Below are 22,486 nucleotides of genomic sequence, written 5' to 3' on the forward strand. Positions count from 1 at the left end.
CAGTACAGTGTATCCTATATCTGCCCAGGGAATACAGCAAAGCCTTTCTTCCAAAAAAATCTGTTACCACGGACACAGTAGATTGTGCTGAGCAGAAAAGGAATCTGTGGTGATTTCATCTGCTCTCATATACTTTACCCCTTCTTCTATTTTCATTAGCTAGTTAACACTTTCTACAATCATTCAAAAGATGAAAATGAAGATTTACCACTATAAATGATACTAAACTTCTCAACAGGAATCCTAAAGATTGATCTAGCTCACTGAAGTGAAAAATAATATTTTCATAATAATGTAAGTGTATACAGAAGAAAAAAAATCTGTTCTAACCCTGCCATGTGTGCTTTCCTACACTTCTCCCAAACACACAGCAGACAGGATCATGCCATAAGTATAATTTCCAACATTTTTGCTTTAGCAAATAATCAGTAACAGATCAGTTATTTTCTTGACCCACCCATATGATTACTAATATGGACCTGTTATTAATGGAACACCAGGTTCTGAACTTCCGGTTGGTCTGGGAAATTTCATCAGATTTAGTTATTTTATACTGACTGAAAACTATATAAATGTAAACTATAAGTGGTAATCAAGCTATCTACTGCCATTTTACAAAGAATTTAAAGGGAAACTTACACATTGAGTTTTTCCAAGTTCTCTTGGGCATTGTGTTTTTCTCTCTCATATGCATATTCTAACCCTTTGAACTCTTTCTTGATAATTTCTAAATCTGAAAGAGCTTCTTCTCGTCTGTCGTTTTCCACATGCACAGCTTCTTCAAGTTCTCGAATTCTTAACTACACCAAGTGATAAAAAAGCAATTAAAGCAAGTCAGGAAACACTAATATGATCTTTAGTGCTATTCTATGGTCTGTTCTGCTTTACAGTAGAGTGTATTCTATTAATTCAGTATAAAAGCATTTACTTATGTAAAAACATCGAACATATGTAAAAATGCAAGAATACATAAAGTTCAAACCAGAGACAAATAGATATGATGATGAAAAGTACCTTCTGTTCTGATTTGGAGGTGTCTGAACATTTTCAGTTCTTATTAATACTGAAGCTTTCCAGGGAAATTCTAGTTTTTTAATAGACTCATGAAGTGTGGGACTAACAAAGGCTACACTTTCTTTCAGAACAAAGCACACTTCTAGCTTGTTCATGTATATAAACAAGGAAAAATACTTTATCAGTTATTCACCCATAAATCCCAAGTCTCTAAGTTTAAGGAATGTTATCCTCCCAGTCCCTTTGTTTGTTACAGAAATAGAGAGGAAATGAGGCAAACTAGATCTTTTCTACTAGTTTAATTATAATTTTTAAAATTTAAGTATCTGCACTTACAGAAGATCATGAAAGTAAGAAAATTGCTGACTTGGCAATTTTCTGGCAATTGCAAGAAGAATGGCAATGCTTTTTTTTCTACTCAGAAAATGGGAAAAGAAAGATATCAAATTCCCTTTTTCTTGTTTATTTTTCTGTAGTCCAGTAAGTTTGTTAACTCATAGTAAGCAATTATCATTTAGTTTTTCCTAACTTTTTTTTTAATAAACCATAATTATTTTACTGAGTCCAACACTGTGTGATACAGTTTAGGAATACAAAAGTTTAATGTTCAAGTATATATACTAGGTTTATTCATATAATCAATCTTTACTGGTAACTCAAGTATCATAATTTTGGATCTGACATATACTCTGAGAAACTGTGTTTGGAACTGCAGTTTCAGGATACATTATGGTCTCACTTCCAGACAAGCTGGATGTATGCATTGTATCTCCAAATTGCCGTAAGTAGCCATTCAGAAGACACAGGGCAGGATATTTAAACAGTAGTACAGTGTTTAACTATTGTGAAACATTACCTTTTCCCTGTTTAAACCTAGTGGGAATTCTCAAACTCACAAAATGTGACATCTTATTTTCTTATTTATTCTAATAACTTTAAAATTCCCTGAAAAGTAGATACTCTTCTATTCTGGCTTTTTATATATTTGTTTTTATGATTTTGACACTTATTGTAATAAATCTGTTTAGGTTTTTCACTAGAGCAAGTGTTCTTCATATTTTTGGAGCACCTTCACAACTTCCTCAAATGTTTTACTGTAAGCTTCTATGAAATATTAAACAAAAAAGTTTACCTGAATGATTTCTGAAGTAAAATTGGACGCTAAATGTGCTGCTCTCTCGGCTTCAACGTCTTCTTCCAGTTTCTTTGTTCTCACTGCAGCTGCCTAAAAGTACATTTTGATGATATTTAGGTTCAGAGAGATGATAATATAGCACCAAGTTTATTCAACTCATTAAGTACTCCATACACCAACCTGATATATCTGAACTACTCTGGAACTGTGGCAACTCATACCAAGAAATACATATAACAACATTTTTTACGTATATAGATTATTATTACAGTATTTTCTATTTAGTTAAGTAAATTGATGTAGCATTGTTATTGGTTCATTTTTTATGATCAGCGAGGGTCAGAAAGCAAATAAACCAAGTTAAATAATTCTTCCTATTGCCCCACTATTTGCTCACTTGAGGCAACATAACTATCCTCTGTATGTTCTGAAATACACTGAGGTATATCAATAGAGCATCTACAATTTCATAATTGTGAGACATGATGCACAGAGAAGATTCTTCAAAAATTTATCTGCTTAACATACTAATTTTAAAAAAATCACAAATACTGCCACTGTACTTTCATATTGCTAAGATTATTCTCATAATTAAGAATATCTTTGAAAAGGGTAATAAGGACCCAGGGAAACCCAGGGAACTACTGGCCAGTCAGGCCTCACCTCAGTCCCTGGAAAAGTGTGCCTCCTTCTGGATACCATCTCTATCAAGATGGAGAACAAGAAAGTGATCAGAGGAGTTGGCATGGATTCAGCAAAGAGAAATCATGCTTAGTCTGATTGCCTTCTGTGATGGGACAACTACATGGATGGATGAGGGAAGAGCAGTGGGTACTGTCTACTTGGACTTCAGCAAGGCTTTTGGCACTGTCTTCCACAACATCCTGTGGACAAACCAGAAGTGTGGCCTGGATGAGGGGACAGTGAGGTGGACTGAAAACTGTCTCAAAGTTTTGACCAGAGGTTAGTGAACCCCCATTCAGTAGTGGGCCTGGTATTGTTTAAAATCTCCACCAGTGACTTAGATGAAGGAGCAGATGCCTCCTCAGCAAGTTCACTGATGACACAGAGCTGGGAGCAGTGGCCGATACCCCAGAGGGCCGTGCAGCCCTTCAGAAGGGCTTTGACATGGTGGAGAGGTGGGCAGAGAGGAGCTGTCTGAAATTCAACAAAGGCAAATGGAGGGTCCTGCACCTGGGGAGGAATAACCCCAGCCACCAGCACAGGCTGGGGGCTGATCTGCTGGGAAGCAGCACTGAGGGGAAGGACCTGGGGTTCCTGGTGGACAGCAAGCTGCCCATGAGCCAGCAGTGTGGCCTTATGACCAAAAAGGTCAATGGTGTCCTGGGGTGCATCAGGAAGAGCATTGCCAGCACGACGGGGGGGGTGATCCTGCCCCTCTACTCAGCCCTGGTGAGACACATCAGGAGTGCTGTGTCCAGTTCTGGGTCCTCAGGACCAGAGAGACACAGAGCTGCTGGAGCTGGTCCTGAGGCGGGTGACAAAGATGATGAAAGGACAGGAGCATCTCTCTTGGAAGGAAAGCCTGAGGGAACTGGGCCAGTTCAGCCCTGAGCAGAGATGACTGAGAGGGGACCTCATCAATATCTGTGAATAGCTGAACGGAGGGTGTCAGTACATGGATACAGGCTCTGCTCAGTGGTGTCAAGCAATAGGACAAGAGACAATGGGCACAAGCTGACACACAGGAAGTTCCACCTGAACACGAGGAAGAACTTTTTGGCTGTGCAGTGACCAAGCACTGGAACAGATTGCCCAGAGAGGGTGTGGAGTCTCTCTCACTGAGGATATTCAAGAACCATCTGGACATGATTCTGTGCCACGAGCTCTGGGATGACCCTGCTTGCGCAGGGAAGTTGGACCAGATGACCCTCTGTGGTCCCTTCCAACCTTATCCATTCTGACTCTGTGAAAAATAGCTTGATTTAGACATTTTATATTCTCTAGTTATTATTCCTTCCAAACATCAGTTCCTAATCCTCTTTGCCATTAACAGAGAATTGGAAAACTATGTCCTTCTTCAGTTTCAAAGGACTCCTTAGCATCCTCCCACAGATGAACATCTGTTAATAGCATAGTTTTACTGAAAAATACCGTTAGTCTACTAAAAATCAATAATAAACACAAGTGATATGGATTTTTACTTTTTCACTTTTCTAAAAAGCATTTTAAAAGTCTGTCTGAAATAATTCCATTTTAAGTTTGACAGAAGACAAAGAAAACATGATGAAGGATTCAGAGTGGAAAATATATTTTTTAAAAAATTAAATTAAGAAATGGGAACTTCACTGAGACTATTTCACTGCATATCCTAAAGAGCAATACCACTCTTCTGTCTTTGGCTGGCTTGTTTAAGTGCCTATTCTAACAGCAAACAGTGAAATAAAAAAAAATGATTCTGAGATTAAAGTTTTCAGGCACAACATACTAATTCACAAGCTCTGTCCTGAATTTGACTTCTAAGTCTTATTTAATTTCCTGAGTACCTAACTATGCCTTCATCTCAGCCTCACTCCAGCTGAAACCAGAGATGAGAAATACCATCAAAATGGTTAACTTATCCTCTCACATGGAAGCCCCTAAAACAGTTAGATTTTTTCAGTGTCAAGATGAAAAATAAAAGCTGAAATAAAAAATAATAGCTTGAACAATAGCATCTGCAAGAATTACAAAGTGGAGCAACAAGATTCTCCCAAACAGAAAATAAACATATCAGTTCTTGGTATAGTTCTTTAAAACAAAAGTCTGTCTTCTGGAGCTAACACGTTGGACACTAGATGCAAGGACACACCACGTGGTCCAAAGGAAACACAAACTCCCAGAAAAATAAAAGCCTCGGTCCTAAGAAAACTCTGGGATGGTAAGTGAAGAAGGCAGGACCAGGAAGACATCCATAAAAAGAGTCAATATATTTACTCTTTTGATGTCTGAAGTAGGAGTAATCCCATTTAAACAGTAACATTTATAGATGTTGCCTTTTCTTGCATTGCCACGTCACTGAAGAATTAACCTGCAGAACTAGCATGCCTATCAAAAAAAAAAAAAAAAAAAAAAAAAAAAAAAAAAAAAAAAAAAGCACTGGCAAAAATTGGCATTTTAGACACAGATATCTCTCTTATGAACTCCAGAATAAAAGAAACAGCTCCTTTTTACAAACTAGACAGAGTATCTAGCCTATTGGAAAAAAGTTATGATCTTCATAACCAAAGAAGAGCCAGATGTACCTGACAGATATCCAATGTAAAGCATTCAAATAGATTCAAGAAAGTATGCACAAAAAACCCCACCAAACTGTATTAGAAACTAGAAATCAAACTCTGACATATAAGTATCATCTTACAGATCATATAAAGGCATGAAAAAAGTAACTTTTTCAAAACTGGTGTTTCTTCATAAAGTAAAACACATCAATGCCCTATTCTTGCTTTTGAAGTGCCTGTTCTAGAGTTCGATTCTTTAAAGCTTTGCCTCAGAAGTTTGTTATAATTTTGATTTTTACAATCTTGTTTAAACTAGTTCACTGTAACTCCAAATACAAAGAGCCAGGGAAAGAAATTAATCTTTTTATTAAAGATAAGTCACTGTCAGGGATCTGACAGAACTACCATTAGTTTTTTGCATTATTATTAGCCAAAGATGAAGAGTAAGTTGCGTTCTTTCCAAAAGTCTCAGAATATTACTGTCTTGGTTTGAAAAGACAGGTGTCTGCCAGGGAAAGCTGGAGCTTCCCTTGGAATGGAGAATGTAAGCCCCCTCCCTCCAAATTATTATAATTTTGCAATTAAGGAGGCTTTTCAGACAAATATATGGGAATAACAGTTCTTATACCCTGACCAACAGGGTATTAGGAGCAATCCAAAACAAGTCCTTCTGGAGTGACACATGTGGTTCTATTGGAGTAGAGATGATCCTGTAGAAGGGTGCAGTGGTGGAGAGATGGGTCGGGTCTTCCTCTGGGAATCCAGTGGAAAACAGGCTACTTGGTGTTCTGAATTGCAGGTTTTATCCAGGTAGGAATGCTTGGCTCCTCTCACTGGGTGGAGCATCTCACAATGGTATGATATAATTTTATCAGTTATGTGGTGAGCCTTAATGGCCCATTAAAAGAAGATATCCCCCGGAGGGAGGATGGGTCGTGGAAGAGATAAAGAACACTGCCCAGCCTGTTTTTAACAGCTGGCCTATTAGCAGAAGGCACCCGCCCCCTCCCCCCAGAAGTTATGAGGAATGGGTTACACAAGAGATAAAGAAAACACCTCCCCAACTGGTTTCAACAGATGGAAAATAGAATACACACTTTTAGTTACATACTGCAACCCAAGATAATCACTCAGGCACACCTTAATCTTATTTTACCAGTCTATATACTATACCCAGAAGATTGAACACTTAAAAAAGCTTGCAGAAAAACTATAGATGTGAATTGAGGAAGTCATGTATATGCTGACTGTGGAGCACTGAATATTCTTTTCCCTCTACTCTATGACTACCTTCCTAAAGCTTATGGCTCACCATACCTCTAGCACATTTAAACCAAGTCAGATGCCAGCAAATCATTGAGAAACTAGTCAGAAAAAACCCCAAACTTAATGAAAGACATCAAACCAGCCACTACTGCTTAAGCGTGACTAATCAATACAGAGTTATTAATGAAAAGAAATTCAGATTTCCTCAGATTGCTCTAAGGAAAAGAATCTTGGTATTTCAGTCTATCAAACTATTCATCAACCATAGAATTTGCACCTGTATTCGAAGCTGAGCCTGAAGACTCAGTAAGGAAGAACACAGCTGCAACAAAATGCCATAGAGAAAATCTATTCTATTTTGCTGATAAAGGTTCAAACAGGCTCTAATGATACTCATATGTGCACCTCCCTTCACAGTGAGAAGCTGCATACTCCACCAGTGAGAGCAATCTATTACACATCCTGTGAGAAGAAAAATGTCAGGGATGAGTCTAACCTGTAAAACCATGGTAAAAGTTCCAAAAAGAGAAACAGGAAGGAGTTTTGTTTTCCTGTCTGACAAAAGGAAAGATACTGGCATCAGAAACACATTAGACAGGCAAACCTCTTAGAATCAAATTAAAGGTGAGAATCAGTATCCTTACTGAATCATGTGTCTGAAAATTTTACACAATGCCTTTCTACAAAAAAAAAGCTGTGTGAAAACCATGTAGAGTAGGCTTGCAGGCCACAGATATCCAGATCATAGGCTTGTATCTGTGAATCAATACTGGAAATACATACTGGTTTAACATGGAAAGCTGCTTGTCAGGTCCAAATCCATCTCAAAGATGGACCAAAAAACAAATTCTCTACTGATTACAAAGTGTTTACTCATCCAACATAGAAAACATTGGTTATTCAAAAAGATTCATTCACTTGTTACTTCCATGTGCACTTAACAAGACATATGAAGGCAGACATCTTACTTAAGATAGCAGACAAACTCATGGAATTTCTGAAGTTTCCTTAGATATTCAAGCTGATTGATTTCAGCCTTAATTTAAAGAACAAAGATAGCTGGGATCAGTTTCCATGATAGTACAGAGAGAATTTTGACTTTTGAGAAACAGTAAATAAAAGTGACTAAGAAAAATTCAATGCCAGCATATTAACTTGTGGGCGAACATGCTTTATGTTTACTCTCTTAAGATTCAGTCACTTTTTTCAGTCATATTACATATCAATGATAATGTGGAGACATTTTCTGCATGCTTACAGTTTGCAATACCATTTTCCATTTGTGATTTCACTTTTTTGTCCCTCACACTTGAAGTACTGCAGTATTTGTGAGTACTGGTGTACTCCAAACTGAAGGCCTTAATTTAGTATCCTACATGACACATTGTGCAACACCACGTTTCCTGTCTGACATTTACATTTACAAAAAATACCCTTTATCAGATCAGCAAAGAGTAGGAGCAACACTTACTAAGCTTAGATACAGCAATGGAAGTAATTTTTCTCTTTTCTGCTTCTATTTAAACCCATTCTGGCAAGATGTTTTAGTTATCAGGATACTTATACTTATTGAAAGCTTACGTCCAACCACTATGTGAAAGGGTCAGGCAAGACAGTTTTAAGTGAAGAGGACACACATGCACCTCATATCTGGATCACCATTCAACCATTCTGTCTGTGTGTTTCTATATTCAGACTCAGATCTTTTTCCCACTTAAAAGCATTTCCCTATGGCTCAAAGCTCAGACAGGGGGGTCTAAACACTTCTATGGGAGATGTGCTAACCACTTCCACCTAGTGTTAGAAATGCTGATACCTCTTGATCATGGTGAGGTGGAGCCATCTCCTGTCCAGAAAATAAACAACCTTTAGTAACCATAAAGTTACTTAAATACAAACAATCCTTAACCACTGAAGTAAATGTTCTTTCAGCCTGACAATGTCGCTAACCCTCAATTATTAACTACATACTTCCTGTACTTAAAGTCTAGAGAAACATGTGTTAGTGACAGAATAGCCACACTTGACTTGCATGACACTGGATAAACAATTACACTAGCATAGGAGCTACAAGATAAGCCATATACTTGACTTCAGGTTAAAGAAAGGGTAAAAACAACCAGGCCTGCTAAACTGATGCAGTTTGGCTGCCTTTGGATAAAGTCCAAGTCCATTCCAATCTGCTACTGAGTTGCAGCTGGAGAAGCCATCTGAGCTGCACTCCCTTTCTGAAGTCCCTTGTGGGGGAAAGATACCTCTTTTGGCTCTGGTGCTCAGTAGATAGCCAAGACCTTTACATAAACCAACACTGTTACTCTAAGCAAGCACATAGACAAGACTCATGACTTGTTGCTAACTCCTCCTGAGAGCTACATAAAACACTACTGAAACAACTTTGGTCTGAAAGTAATATAAGACTAACCAGTCTTCAAATTGGACTTCAATAATATCATGACACAGAAGATTATAAAGAGGAAGCTCCTCTCTGAGATGAAGTCCATTAGCATAGAATCATAAAACAGTCTGTGTGTGGAAGAATGCTAACATCACCTTTCACTAAGCCATCTCACCCAAAGCCCCATCCAACATGGCCTTGAACTGTGCCTACAACTTCTATGGGCAACTAGTTTCAGCGCCTCACCACCCTCCTAGTAGGGAAATTCTTCATAATATCTAATCTAAACCTACTCTCAGTTTAAAGCCATTCCCCCTTGTTCTATCACTACATGACCTTGTAAAAGGTCTTTCTCCAGATTTTTTGTAGGCTCCTTTTGGTACTTCCTTTTGGAAGGCTGCTATAAGATGACCCCAGAGCCTTCTCCAGGCTGAACAGTCCCAAATCCCTCAGTCGGTCTTTACTAGACAGGTGCTCCAGTCCCCTGGTCATCTTTGTGACTCTTCCTCCCACAGACTCACTCCAACAGGTCCATGTGCTTCTTATGCTGGGACCCTATTGCTGGATGCAGCACTGCAGGTGGGGTTTCACCAGAGCAGAGGGGCAAAATCCCCTCCCTCGCCCTGCTGCACACAGTGCTCTGAGTGCAGCCCAGGATGCAGATGGTCTCTGGGCTGCGAGTGCTCATTGTCATGGCTGGGTCATGTCCAGCCTCTCATGCCCATCACCACCTCACAGGGCTCTCACTCCGTTCTCTGCCCAGCCTGTATTTGTGCTTGGGATTTCCCTGGGGCAGGCACAGAACCCTTTACTTGGCCTTGCTGAACTTCAAGAAGTTGCCTCAGACCCACCTCTCAAGCCTGTCAAGGTCCCCCTGAGCGCCATCCCTGCCCTCCAGCGTGTCAACTGCCCCACACAGCTCAGTGTTGTCAGCAGACTTGCTGTGGGTGTGCGCTTGATGCCAACGGTAAAAAGCACTGGTTCCAATATCAATTCCTGGTTGACGACTGCTCTCCACTTGGACATCAAGTCATCAACCATAACCTTTTGAGGGCAACCATCCAGCCAGTTCCTTATGTACCAAGTATTGCAGTCATCAAATCCATGTCTCTCCATTTTAGAGATGATGCTGAATGAGACAGCCAAATGCCTTGCAGAAGTCATTGTGTAGTGAGCTTGTCACTCAAGAAATATAACTTAGGAGCCACCAGAGAGCTCCCATTAAAAAACCTGTGGTACTTAGAATCCTCTAAGTATGTGGTACTATATATTTTTACCGAGAGAAAGTATACCTCTTTAGATATATACATACATATACACATAAGTATACTACGTACTAAGCATATAGTAATTAATATATGACAGTCACAGCAACTAGAATTCCTGGATGACAGTTATGCATTGTGGAGACTCTAGGAAGCAGAAGTTTAAGTAGGGGTAAGCTGTCAAAAAGTGTGTAGTCACAGAAGACAAACAGTTTAACAAGTCAAAACTGCTCTGGAAAACTGATTATCATAAATACTATTATCTTGATGAGCTCAATAGCAATAGATCAATAATTTAATTGGCTACTGAGTCTCAGACTAAAGAGGCAGAATGATACCTGAGGTTCTCAATCTCAGTTTTTCTGGTGCAGTGTGTTTTCTACTTCGGAAGCACTCCAGATCTATGCAACATATTGGTATCACTGCAAATTGGAAAGCTAGCAGGTTACAGTGCAGCAACAGACTTCTTTCAACTTAAAATCCACAGAAACTTACCATTATTCTTTCTCTTAATTTCTAACTCTGGAAACTAGAAATTTTCTCTTTTTGACCATGATCAGAGTAATCACTGAAGGATAAAACCAGACCAATATTTGTAGGGAAAAAAAAAAAAAAAAAAGAAAAAAAAAAAAAAAGCAGGCAGATTTTTTGCACATTCTTTTCTTTGTAACAGTCTGTCAGATGTAATTATTCATACAAGTGTCATTGTACTAAAAGAAAAAAAATTAAATTTAGTGTTTCCTTCCATTACCAAACACAAGTATTTTCCCATGGATTTCTCCTTTACGTCCAACAGAGGATATCAAAAGAACACATTTGTGAACTCCAGAAAAATGTTCATCTCCATTGCTTTTCAAGAAGTAGCATATAATACAATATTTTAAGATTGGGTTTAAGTAGAATTACACTAATCCTCACACAATTATCTTAAGAATTTTCTTCTCATCTTCAAGAACTTAAGTACACATTTGCTAACCAAATTATCATTAACATGAGGTACTCAGCATGGAAATTGAAGATATGTATCTATATCCATCAACTTCAATCTATAAGATAAACTTCTATGAAGAGATTAAAAAATACAGATCTACTTCATGAAAAAATTTAAACCATTCTGTCTGGGGTGTACTACTCCAAGGCTTCTATATTTGAATGGAAATTCATCTTGGATACTAATATCATGATTCACTTAGTGGATGAAGGAAGTTGTGGATGTTATACATCTAGTCTTTAATGAAGGCTTTGACACCCTTTCCTGCAGTGTACTCCTGGAGAAACTTGCTGCTTATGGTGTAAACGTGTACACTGTTTGCTAGGTAAAGAACTAGCTGGATGGCCACACCCAGAGAGTGGTGGGAGTGGAGGTACATCCAGCTGGCACCAGTGAGGCTCCCCAGGACTCAGTATTGGGGCCAGTCTTTTTTACTATATTGGTGATCTGGATGAGGGGATTGAATGCACCTCCATTTGCAGATGACACCAAGCTGGGCAGAAGTGTTTAACTGCTAGAGGGTAGAAAAGCTCTGCAGAGGGAGGTGGAATGGCTGGAGAGATGGGCCAAGACCAGTGCCATGACATTCAACAAGGCCAAGTTCTGGGTCCTGCACTTTGGCCACAACAAGCCCAGGCAGCGCCACAGGCTGGGTGAAAATTGGCCCAGCAGAAGAGGACCTGGGGGTGCTGCCGACAGTGGCTGAACATGAGCCAGCTGTGCCTAAGTTGCCAAGAAGGCCAATGGCATCCTGGCCTGTACCAGCAATAGTGTGGTCAGCAGGATCAGGGCAGAGATTGTCCCCCTGTACCCAGCACTGGTGAAACCACACCTCCAATTCTGTGTTCAGTTCTAAGGCTCTCAATTCAGGAAGAACAAAGTGCTGGGGCATGTCCAGACAAGATCAACAAAACTGGTGAAGGGTCTGGCGCACCAGTCCTGTGAGGAGTGGCTGAGAGAGCTGGGAGTATTTAGCCTGAAGAAAAGGAGGCTCAGGGGTCACCTTATCACTCTCTACAACTGCCTGAAAGGAGGCTATAGCCAGGTCAGGGTCAGTCTCCTTGTGCAGGTAGCACGTGACAGAATGAGAGGAAATGGCCTCACTTGTACCAGTGGAAGTTTAGACTGGATATGAGAAAAAAATTTCTCACAGCAAGGCTTGCAAACCATAGGAGGAGGCTGCCCAGGGAAGTGGCAAAATCACCATCTACAAGGTTATTGTAGGCCCTTTCAGATAATTACACATATGCAATTTACTTTTAAGCAGAGTGACAGTACTTTTAAGGCAGAGTGTGATGCAAGGTGCCAACAGGATATGTATTGAAGTCTAACCTAGTTTGGTTTTTTTGATTCAAAGACTTGTGCCAATTTTGTTTAATGTTCAAAAGCAACAGGTTTCATCACATACTTTTCCTTAATCACTGCTTAAATAGCTATCCATATCAATAAGTACCACGAGACTCATTTTTCTGTAGATTGAATGTGTTTTCTTGAATATGTATTATTAAGATATGCAGAAAATAGTTAAATAAAAATTTAGAAGCAAAAATTATTTTTTCTGATTGTGGTTAGTAGGTAGCATTTTCCTGACAAGATCATCATTAGGGTAAAGCAATCTTGCATTTTCAAGGGACAGCGTCCTTTCTTTTCAATTACAGATGGTGGGTATATTCAATCAAAATATTTAAAATGATATGCTGCCTTGCTCCTCCTCCTTTCAGCTTCTGATGTCTCTGTTAGTACACAAAAAGCCATGAAGTCACAAGAAGAGTCCTTATTCAAGTACTGGGAAGCAGAACTTGGTGTTTTTTTAAAGGGCTATTGGAACTTCACAGTATGCAACACTTTCCAATTGAAGGCAAATCCACCTAGGCCAATAAGTGCAGCTCAAAATAAATGACAATAGATTTCCTGTAGAATTCTTTGAGGGCACAAAGGTCTACCTTGTTGGTCAATAAGTCAGTGGTTTTAGCTGATGAGCTTTGATCTTCCCTGTAGGAATTTTCTTTTGTACTTCATCTTTAATGCAGGACTCTACCTACCTAAAAATCAACACTTAAAACATTTCTTTTGCCTTTAAAAGAAAAGAAAAAAAAAAAAAAAACAGAAAAAAACCCACAGCTGAAAACTATGTCACTTCGTCCTTTAGGGTTTCACAATATTTAAAAGTGATAGTTCTTTTAAATTCATTTCAGGAAGTATTTAAAGATGCCTTTGGTGGAAAACATACATCAGGATAAAGCATTGTAAGAATTGTCCACTCACTATGCTTTTCTGCAACGACAAATGTTCTACCAAGAAAATCTTGGTCCAGACTGTACTAACAGATAACATAACTACTACAAAGCCTATCAGTAGACAAATAAAATATTGAAATTAAGGAGGGAACTAGCTCTTTAGTGTAAAGAGCATATTTACAAGGTATTACTCTCAAAGACTAGAGACTTCTGAACTATGAGTGTCACTCAACAGAGAGGAAAACCAAACCTGCAGTAACTAACTCCAGACAGGAGGGGGCTCCTATAAAACCATTGTGATCTTCCAATATTCTACTTCCTCACCTAGCACAACATCTGTGCTAGGTTTTTTGCAGCTCCAGCAGATTCTCCACCAGAATTCCAACAAGCCAAAAATATAAGAAGATAGAACAAATTAAGACTTTAGATTTCCCAAAGTAAAGTTAGCTTTGTTTTCACACTTACATAAACCCTTTCCGATCTGTTGTTTAAACATGAGTCTCAAGACACGCTCACAATAGAAGTGGCATTCACCTGTTCAACCTTTTCTGCAAAACAGGTGTTCAATATTTTGTTCATCAAGTACACAGAATTCCAGCCCAACTGGAAGGTTCCACCCTTCAAAAATGAAATTCCTCCGTGTCAATGCTTGTTGAGACTAATAGCAATAGTCAAAAAGCCTTACTTCAAGTTCCTGTTTAAGTTTCTTCTCTCGTTCAGTGCTGCATTTAAGTTCATTGGCCTGGCACCTCAGCACCTCATTACAGCCACTGTGTTCCACCTCCAGATCTCTCAATTTCTTGCGTATATTTTGCAGTTCATTATTTAGCTCCTAGAAAAAAAATAAGGCATTAAGGGTTGCTTTTGCTAAGGTAAAGTAGAGGGATCAAAAGAGGAAAGACTGCATCCGAACAGATTATTAAAATCTAATATATCAGCACATGTCAACCCTTTACCCAAAAACAAACACGTTCTCCATTCACCACCAGATAATGCGTTGACTCACAACTCACTACAAACATGACCTTCTGCAGTAATACTAAAATCAGAGCCAATTCTCCACAAGAAATATTTCTCTAAAGAAGTACGAGGCTGCTCCTCCAATCTGTTCTGTCTCGCACCTCAATGGCAGTGGTGGAAAGAGTTAAGTGCACTTGATGAAATCATACATAGAAGTTTTACTTTGTTATTATTTTAACTGTTAGAATTTCAAATCAAATAACCAGGCATTTGTTGAAAATTACTCCCATAGATTAAATATTCTTAATTTCTACTATTCTGAGGACTTTTCTGTCTAGAAACTGAATTTAAAAATTAGCTACATGAACCATGAAGTTCTTGGCAAGATAAAATAACTAAGCTGTTCCCCACCACAATTTCTGCTTTTGGAAGTTGACCTAAGCTAAAGGTTGGTGTAATTACTAATACTATTGGACTCAGCAGCTCTGTGGAGTCACAACTATAAAATCCTCACTCATGGCACACCAGACATGAAGGAAAGTAGCCATATAATGAGCCCCCAGTAGCCTAGTTCATTTTTAAGCTGGAGATTCCAGAAGTGTCAAAAAAGAATAGCTTTGGTATAGTGGACTAGAGTAAGTGGACTAGTGGACTAGAAGTAAGCTTTTCCATAACTAGCACCAGAAACAAGTTACAAATCCAGTGACTTAGCTGGAGGACCTTTGGAGAGCCAATTACTTTCTGCACAAAACACAGAAAGATTACCTTAAGTCCTCCAGTTCATTTATTCCTATCGTTTATTGTGGCAAGAGACATTTTGTGACATTTTGTGAAAATTAACCTGGTCTACAAATTCTGCTATTATGCTTACATCACATATTCTTAATTACTGAAAATTACTAATCATAAGGCATCTGCAGAGCAGGGAGGAGAAGGGAAAGAAAATGAATTATAAATGAAGACTGATTCTTCAGAAGACTGAAATTTGACTGAACTATGTTTACACATGAAGATCAAAGAAATATGAGTTTTTTCCAAAGTTTAAAACAAATTTTAGAAGTTCTTCATGACTGAAGGTAGAAGTTTTTGGCCACTTAAACTTGACACTAAGGGATTCATGACTCCCTTATTAACACCTAGTGGCACTCCATTATTACCAACTAGTAACAGAAAACAATAATTAATTTTCTCTTTTTTTCATGTGGAGGCACTATGACACAATTTTTTGCCATTCTCTGAAAAGGTAACAAGGAGCATGCCTGTGAAACAAGTGAATTGAAAAACAGGAACCCCAAATCAAAATATTGCAAAAACACTCTACATGGATATGGACTAAATTTAAAGGTAATCCTTTAACTTTGCATGTAAACCAAGACAATGAAGAAGTTCCTTCCCATCAGCATGCAAAAAAACATTACTTTTACTCAAATTTACAACTACTCTCATCTTCTCCATACTGGAAAGATATAGAAATATTTCTCTTCAGATTTATCTTCCACATATTAACAGAAATGAGCTGTGAAAAGTGTAAATGAAATAAGTAATACATAGTTTCCTGCAAAATACTACTTCAAGATTTCAAAATATTTTATGCTGGAAATGTAGATAGCACTGGCAGACAAAAACTGACATGAATAATACATCAAGCTTATTAAACAAGTCAACATGACTTCAGAATCTTGAAGTCTCTGAGCTTTTCAGACATGGTATGACTGTGTCAGAGTGTTTCAGCTGTTACCTGCACTTGGAAGGTTCAGAAAGAAACATCACCATGCTAAAAAAGAAAACACTTTTATATATACATGTGTATCTACATGTCATATACACACTCACTATACATATTTGCATACCGAAAACATGGCTGGTCAGGTGGTTTAAAGTGTGTATAAACAACATAATTTCACAAATAGCCTAAGGAAAAACGGAGTGCTTCTGTGAAGGAATACTATATTCTGACTCACCACAAGATGATGCTATTGCATTTACTATTGAACTCCAACGTCTTATACCATGTACCAAACACTATGCTAAGCACACTCAATATAGCACAATACAAACCTTTCTCTGTTAGAAAGCAGAAAGGATTAATTTTACTCTATATCATAAAGAGACATTTTAGTAGATTGAACTGACTTCACTTCTATGCCTACATCAGCATTTTCATAGCTAAGTTCAGACCTGTAGTTCACAAAGTGCAGATTTGGAACCCAGGGTTTGCCATACATGCTTAGACTCTTGCTTCTATGTACATATTAAGACCACTTTATTTAGTTTTCATCTCATAACTCAAAATAACTATATATTATTTAAAACAGGACTGTAAATACACGACACAAAAGACTGGAACACATTTGAAGTTTTAGTTTACAAACCTAAACCCATCTGATATTTATCTGCCACGTTAGATCAATTAAGCTTTCAAACAACAACCAAGATAGTCAAGTCCAGATTTAAAATTTATGTATATATTTTTTATTTCCCAGAATTTTATATGTAACTATAACTAGGGCAATGGGCAAGGGAACACTACAAAAACAAAGCAGAAAAACTGAAGTATTTGCAATTGAACTAAATTTGAAAATTCTACTATTCAAAGCACGCTAGTTGTTGACACCTAGTAGTGAATCACATTTACTTTAGGAGCAAACAACTATGTAGCTTTAGTACACTCTTCCAACCAAACCCCTGCTTCTACAAATCACCTTCCTCTTCTGAACCAACATACATTGACAGAGAACACAATGACCCAAGCAATCCACTGTTCTTTAGATCTGGGGATAAACATTACTTCTAAGAGTATAGAATACTACTTAAAACATCATTCTTTTCATACAGTATTAAACACACTGAATAAACACTTCTAAACACTATATACAAGAAATGACAAGTGCATTCCAAACCATCCTCAACTTAGCTCAAGTCTACTCTTGGTCAGAACACAGAGCCAAAGCACCACTTTTTAACCTGCTTTACCTGGCAACTTAATAAGAAAACTGCATTTAAGAGTAAGTTTCCTCATAGCCTAAACCAAACCTTAGTTTTTTAAGCATTGACTTTGAATAAAAACAGACTCAGGTTTCTGTTGATTTGAGAAGGACCTTAGGGTATCACCTGTCAATAAACTCACATACTTTTCTCTGAAACCTTCTCTTTCTCTTTATTTACAGTTCTCCCAATTAGTCTCTCAAAGTACTGCTCAACATATCCACAAAATTACTGAGGGGATGAGGGAATTTCTTTTTTATCCTTCATTCAGAGAAAATTCAAATCAGTGGGATCCTTTCCCACCATCAGGTCTCTTCATTGTTAAGATAAACAACACTATGCAACTCCTTTTGCAGTCTATGCACAGAAACACAATTTATCCACACAGTACCTGATTTTTACTAAAGGTGCATTACTGCACCACTCCTTCCAGATCTTGCCTTCAAACAGCTGAAGAATCAGTACACAGTACTTTTGAAATACACATAATTAAGGGAGTGTCTCTGCCCTGTTTTGTTTTGTGAGCTGCTTCTACAGGTGCTATAATAGAATCTGACCAACAGTACCATAATATAGTACAACAGGTAGGTTTGGTGTCAGAATTTGGCTATCAAGCTGCCAGGTTAAGTTTAGTGTCATTTGGGAAGACTGGCACTGTCCCAGGCTTGGCACTGGGACAGTGCCAATGGGCAGAAAGTAACCAGAAAATTTTCTACTGCTTGACCAATGCCTGTCCCAACTGAGACAAGTCTGTCACATCTTAGAAGGGACTACAAAGGAAGAAAATATATTTAAAAGCTAATCTTTTAGCAGCAATCTGTTTTCAGCATACATCATTCAATGCTAATATTAGCCTTACGCATACACTTGTTTTTATGAAGAATAACTACTGCTGAATACATGCTGGTTTTCCATCAAATAGTGCTCTTACATAGCTAAGACACAACATACGTAACTTGTCATTTAAAAAGGCAAAAGTATAATTGAAGTACAGTGGTGTAATTGTTTGTGTCCTTGTGGAGCAGGCAAAAGTTAGCTATGTTCACTCAGCACTTCCACACCATAATGCTACATGATTGCTTCTAAATGTATTTCTAAACACTGAATAACTTGACTGTCTAAAAAAGGTGTAAAAACAAGTTTGTACTCTCATTACTTTTTAGACATTTAACACCCAAAGGATATATAAATATCAGTATATATCAGGAAACATGATGAAATGAATTACTAAAAAACCAAACCCCACACTCTAAAACAGATTATAAGGCCTTCTCTTAGTATTAGGTTATTTTCATCTAACCAAATGACAGAACTTTCAACAATGCTTACTTTTCGTATATGTTATGGAGTGAGTGACATACAATGCTCGGCTGGAAATCCCATCATCACTGTTCAGATTCCCTGAAAGTATGTGGTCTTCATATTATACAAACTATTTTCATATACACAGGCTATTGGATGTCAGACTGGGGGAAGTAACAGGGAAATTGAATCAGTGGGTTTTAAGTGTCCCTGATTTTACTAGCTCAGTATTACATGATAGTGCAAATGGACTCTGCACTGGTAACTTGATTTAGACATTTACCACCAAAATTAGCTGTAACACATTTCATCAAAGCAAGAAAGACTGTGATACATCAAGTGTAACTTAATAAGGCTACATTCTTCAGAAATAGTCTGCAGCACTTAGCTACTTGGGGGATTTTCTCCCAAATTAGAAAGACCTTAACCCACTACACACTTCACACCAAAAAATTTCCAGCCATTATCTCATGCAACTTTCCAACTATTAATACACCATACCAGTAAAATCGTTTCTACTTTGTTTCTTTCCTTAAGAAGGACTATATATTCATTGCTATAAATTCTGCTGATATCATCCTTCGCCCTTGCAAGTCTTTGCTGTTCTTCTTCCCACTTCTGTTGAGCATTATGAAACGTTTTCTCAGTCTCTGTTACTTTCTGCTGAAGGTTTTCATTGAATGCTATTGTTTACAGAAAAAGAAAAAGAAAAAAGGTAGAAGCAGCATGCCCAAACATAATGATCATCAGTTCTTCTGTATACTTTTATATGCTGAGGAACACTACAACATTAACTCTCCAGCACTGGAGAGCACCATGTTCAGTAAGAACAAACTAGCAAATTTTGTGTCCCTATTGCATCTTTCCCACAAGAACACAGGAATGCTTGAGAGATTTTTAAAAATTAAAACAACACTTTTTTCTCTTGGAAACGCATAAAAACCTGAGATAACTCTTTGTGGGCCCCTCACGAATCAGCATATTCTGTGATTCTGTGAAATGATTCTGTGAAATTTTTATGGAATGAAGGACTTATTTTCAGATTTCTACATTTTGCCAGTTTATTTCTAAATGTCATTTTTGATATATGTATTAGTCTGTATCAATTAAATTTGAGCTCAGTTTAAATGACAGTAAAGATAGGCACCTGTTCCATGAAAGAGACTGTAGACAAACACCTAAGGCAGGTTGGGTTACTAGGCAAAGATTTAACTTTTCCAAGGAATCTTAACTGTTCCTCAAGAGATTTAAATCTTCAGCCCACAAATGACCTGAGAAGGGTAACATTGTACACACTCTTCTATGAAAGCTTAAATGCCACAAAAACCTTCATAACCTGTAAGCAGCTTAATCGGAGAAAATAATTTACAATGGCTTTTCATTTTACTGAATACAACTAGCTGCACTGGCATTTAAGTCATCACCACTTTGGAACAGGATTTTATTTCAAACCCATCTGGTTTTCTGACATTTCTTCCTAGTCAAAAAAGAATGAAATTAAGAGAACACATTAAGATGACACAGAGAATCAGTGGACACAATGATAGGAAAGGACTGTCAGACGGCAGAAAATCAACCCTGAATAAAAACATCAAAAACTCTGGAGAAAACACTGAAGAGTAGAAAGCAAAATGAAGTATTCTGTCTGAGGAGATATGCTGGGGTCATATCAAAGCACCAGGTGAGGTGAGGTGAGGTGAGAAAGGCTCCAAGTGGCAAAGGAAAAGAAGCAGAAAATTATTAATTGCTAAAAATTAAGCAGCAAAATTATGATTTGGTTGCTTTGGCACCTGTCACAGACATAAAAAGTTTGAGAAATTTCAGCCAATGGAATTTATTGTCAATTGACAGACTACTAATTATTGACTATGGTATTGAAAGAAACTAACACATGCATTTAAGAAGATATCCCTTGACTCTGCAAAGCCTCTTTTAGTTCTCCAGTCCCCTCACCACGTTAGCCCAGTCCATTCAGGAAAGTGACAGGCAGCCCAGCAGACTGCGTTCACCGTGCTGGGGTTCCAGCAACATCAGTCCCTCCTGAGTCCTGCCTCTCGGTACCTGCATGGCATGACTCTTATACCGGCAAGGAAACTAGCACACATGGAAAGAAACTTAACTGTTCTAAGTGAGAAACTAGCAGTTCAAATCTTCCATTTGTAACCACAGCAAAATTTCCAAAGAGAAAAAAAAATGCCTTTTTCCAGATTGCAATACATAAGATTTGTTACTTTTCATATGTTTGCAATTCCTAAGATTTTTGATTATTCATGTGTTCTCCAAAGGAGTGAAAGTTCAACTTTCCAAATATCTTAAAAATACTTGTTACTTTAAGTACTTGTACTGTTTCAGTTCTTGGAAGGTTAAAATCTACAAGGAGTACTCCAAACCTTTCATTGAATACCAATGGCTCATCAAAACCACAGACGCATCTCCTGATTAAATGGATATGCTAGTTTAGGTGACTAAAAATGCACCTCACTTCCTTGTAAGAATGAGAAATCTCTCTGTTTGAGGAGTATATAAAGAAAATCTGAGTTTCTTCATACAAAAGTAGTAGGAAATAGAAAGTCAAGGTAAAAAACTTCCTTTCCACATACTACTGTCACAACACACATTACTATAAAAAAAAACCAAAAACAATGAGAAGAAAATAAACCAGACATGAACAATGAAAAGCTTGAAACATTTGAGAAGATGAAAAAAAATAGACATATCTTTTAGAGAACTTCTGGAAAAACACTGCTGGAAACAGTACAAACAAATGAGCGGGAATTAATTTTTTTCTGTTCTTTTTTCTTCTTTTCTTTTTCCCTCTGAAAAGGAAAATGAAGAACTACTGGACACAGAGATAACCCTGATGTAAAGATGGCCACGATGATTACAATTCCGTACACAAACAGCAATGAAGGAAGAAATAACAGAAGGTAATGGGCAAAAGGAAAGAAGGATTGGAATGTTTAGCCAGTTAGTTCTAATACACACATGATATAGTAAGAGTTTTGTGAACTCTTATGAGTTTTCAAAAGCAGACGGATAAGAGATGGGAAGATAAGACAGATTCAAGAAAAACAGCAGTAACTAGAAAATGTAATTATGTCCCCGCTTCCAACTTACCTTAGTGACACGAAACAGAGTTAGCCTTTATTCCATCTTCACGTCTTTGAAACCTACCTTGCAGTTCCACAAGTTTGTTTTTTGCATCACTTAATTCTTCCTCTGCAGTACACATTTTCAGATGGGCACCTTTTCTGGCAATTGCCAATTCATACTCCAGACCTTGTCGAACAGCCTCTCCTCTCTCAAATTCTGACCGTAATTTGATTATCTGTTTCTCATAGTTGGACACCTAGAAAATAAATTTCACAAAACTGCTAACAATTTTCCCTTGAAAAAGTCCAACAAGTTACAGAAACACAACAACAGAATATTTTTCAAAGATATTTGGAATCACATTCACAACTGCCATTATTCCATTTGAATTTGAAATACAATCTTGCAACTGCATGTTTATGCATATTTTGATACTTCACTGTCTTTTGCAAATTGATCCTTTTCCTAGATGAATTTCATGTACCTTTAGCATACCCCTCCATTTTTCAAAAAATATGCTACCTTAAAAAATAAACCATATATTACTGTCTTGGTTTAGATAGACAGGTATCTGCCAGGGAGGGTTGGAGTCTCCCTTGAAATGTAAGCCCCTCCTCCCTTT

At 37.8% G+C, this 22,486-nt stretch overlaps 1 protein-coding gene across 1 annotated transcript in view; it reads right to left on the reverse strand.

Annotated features, from left to right (window-relative positions):
- Positions 1–22,486, reverse strand: part of CCDC171 (coiled-coil domain containing 171) — a 153,178-nt gene that overhangs the window by 121,596 nt on the left and 9,096 nt on the right. Inside the window, exons 3-7 of the mRNA XM_066180817.1 lie at positions 21,946–22,120; positions 19,273–19,454; positions 14,210–14,356; positions 2,147–2,239; positions 640–800 (exon numbers count right to left, since the gene is read on the reverse strand). Coding sequence (XP_066036914.1) covers positions 640–800; positions 2,147–2,239; positions 14,210–14,356; positions 19,273–19,454; positions 21,946–22,120 — 758 coding nt within the window. The remainder of the gene's footprint in view (positions 1–639; positions 801–2,146; positions 2,240–14,209; positions 14,357–19,272; positions 19,455–21,945; positions 22,121–22,486) is intronic.

The sequence above is a fragment of the Chamaea fasciata genome, unplaced genomic scaffold (assembly GCF_029207755.1).
Source record: "Chamaea fasciata isolate MVZ Bird 193981 ecotype frontalis unplaced genomic scaffold, bChaFas1.0.hap1 SCAF_4, whole genome shotgun sequence".
Lineage (NCBI taxonomy): Eukaryota > Metazoa > Chordata > Aves > Passeriformes > Sylviidae > Chamaea > Chamaea fasciata.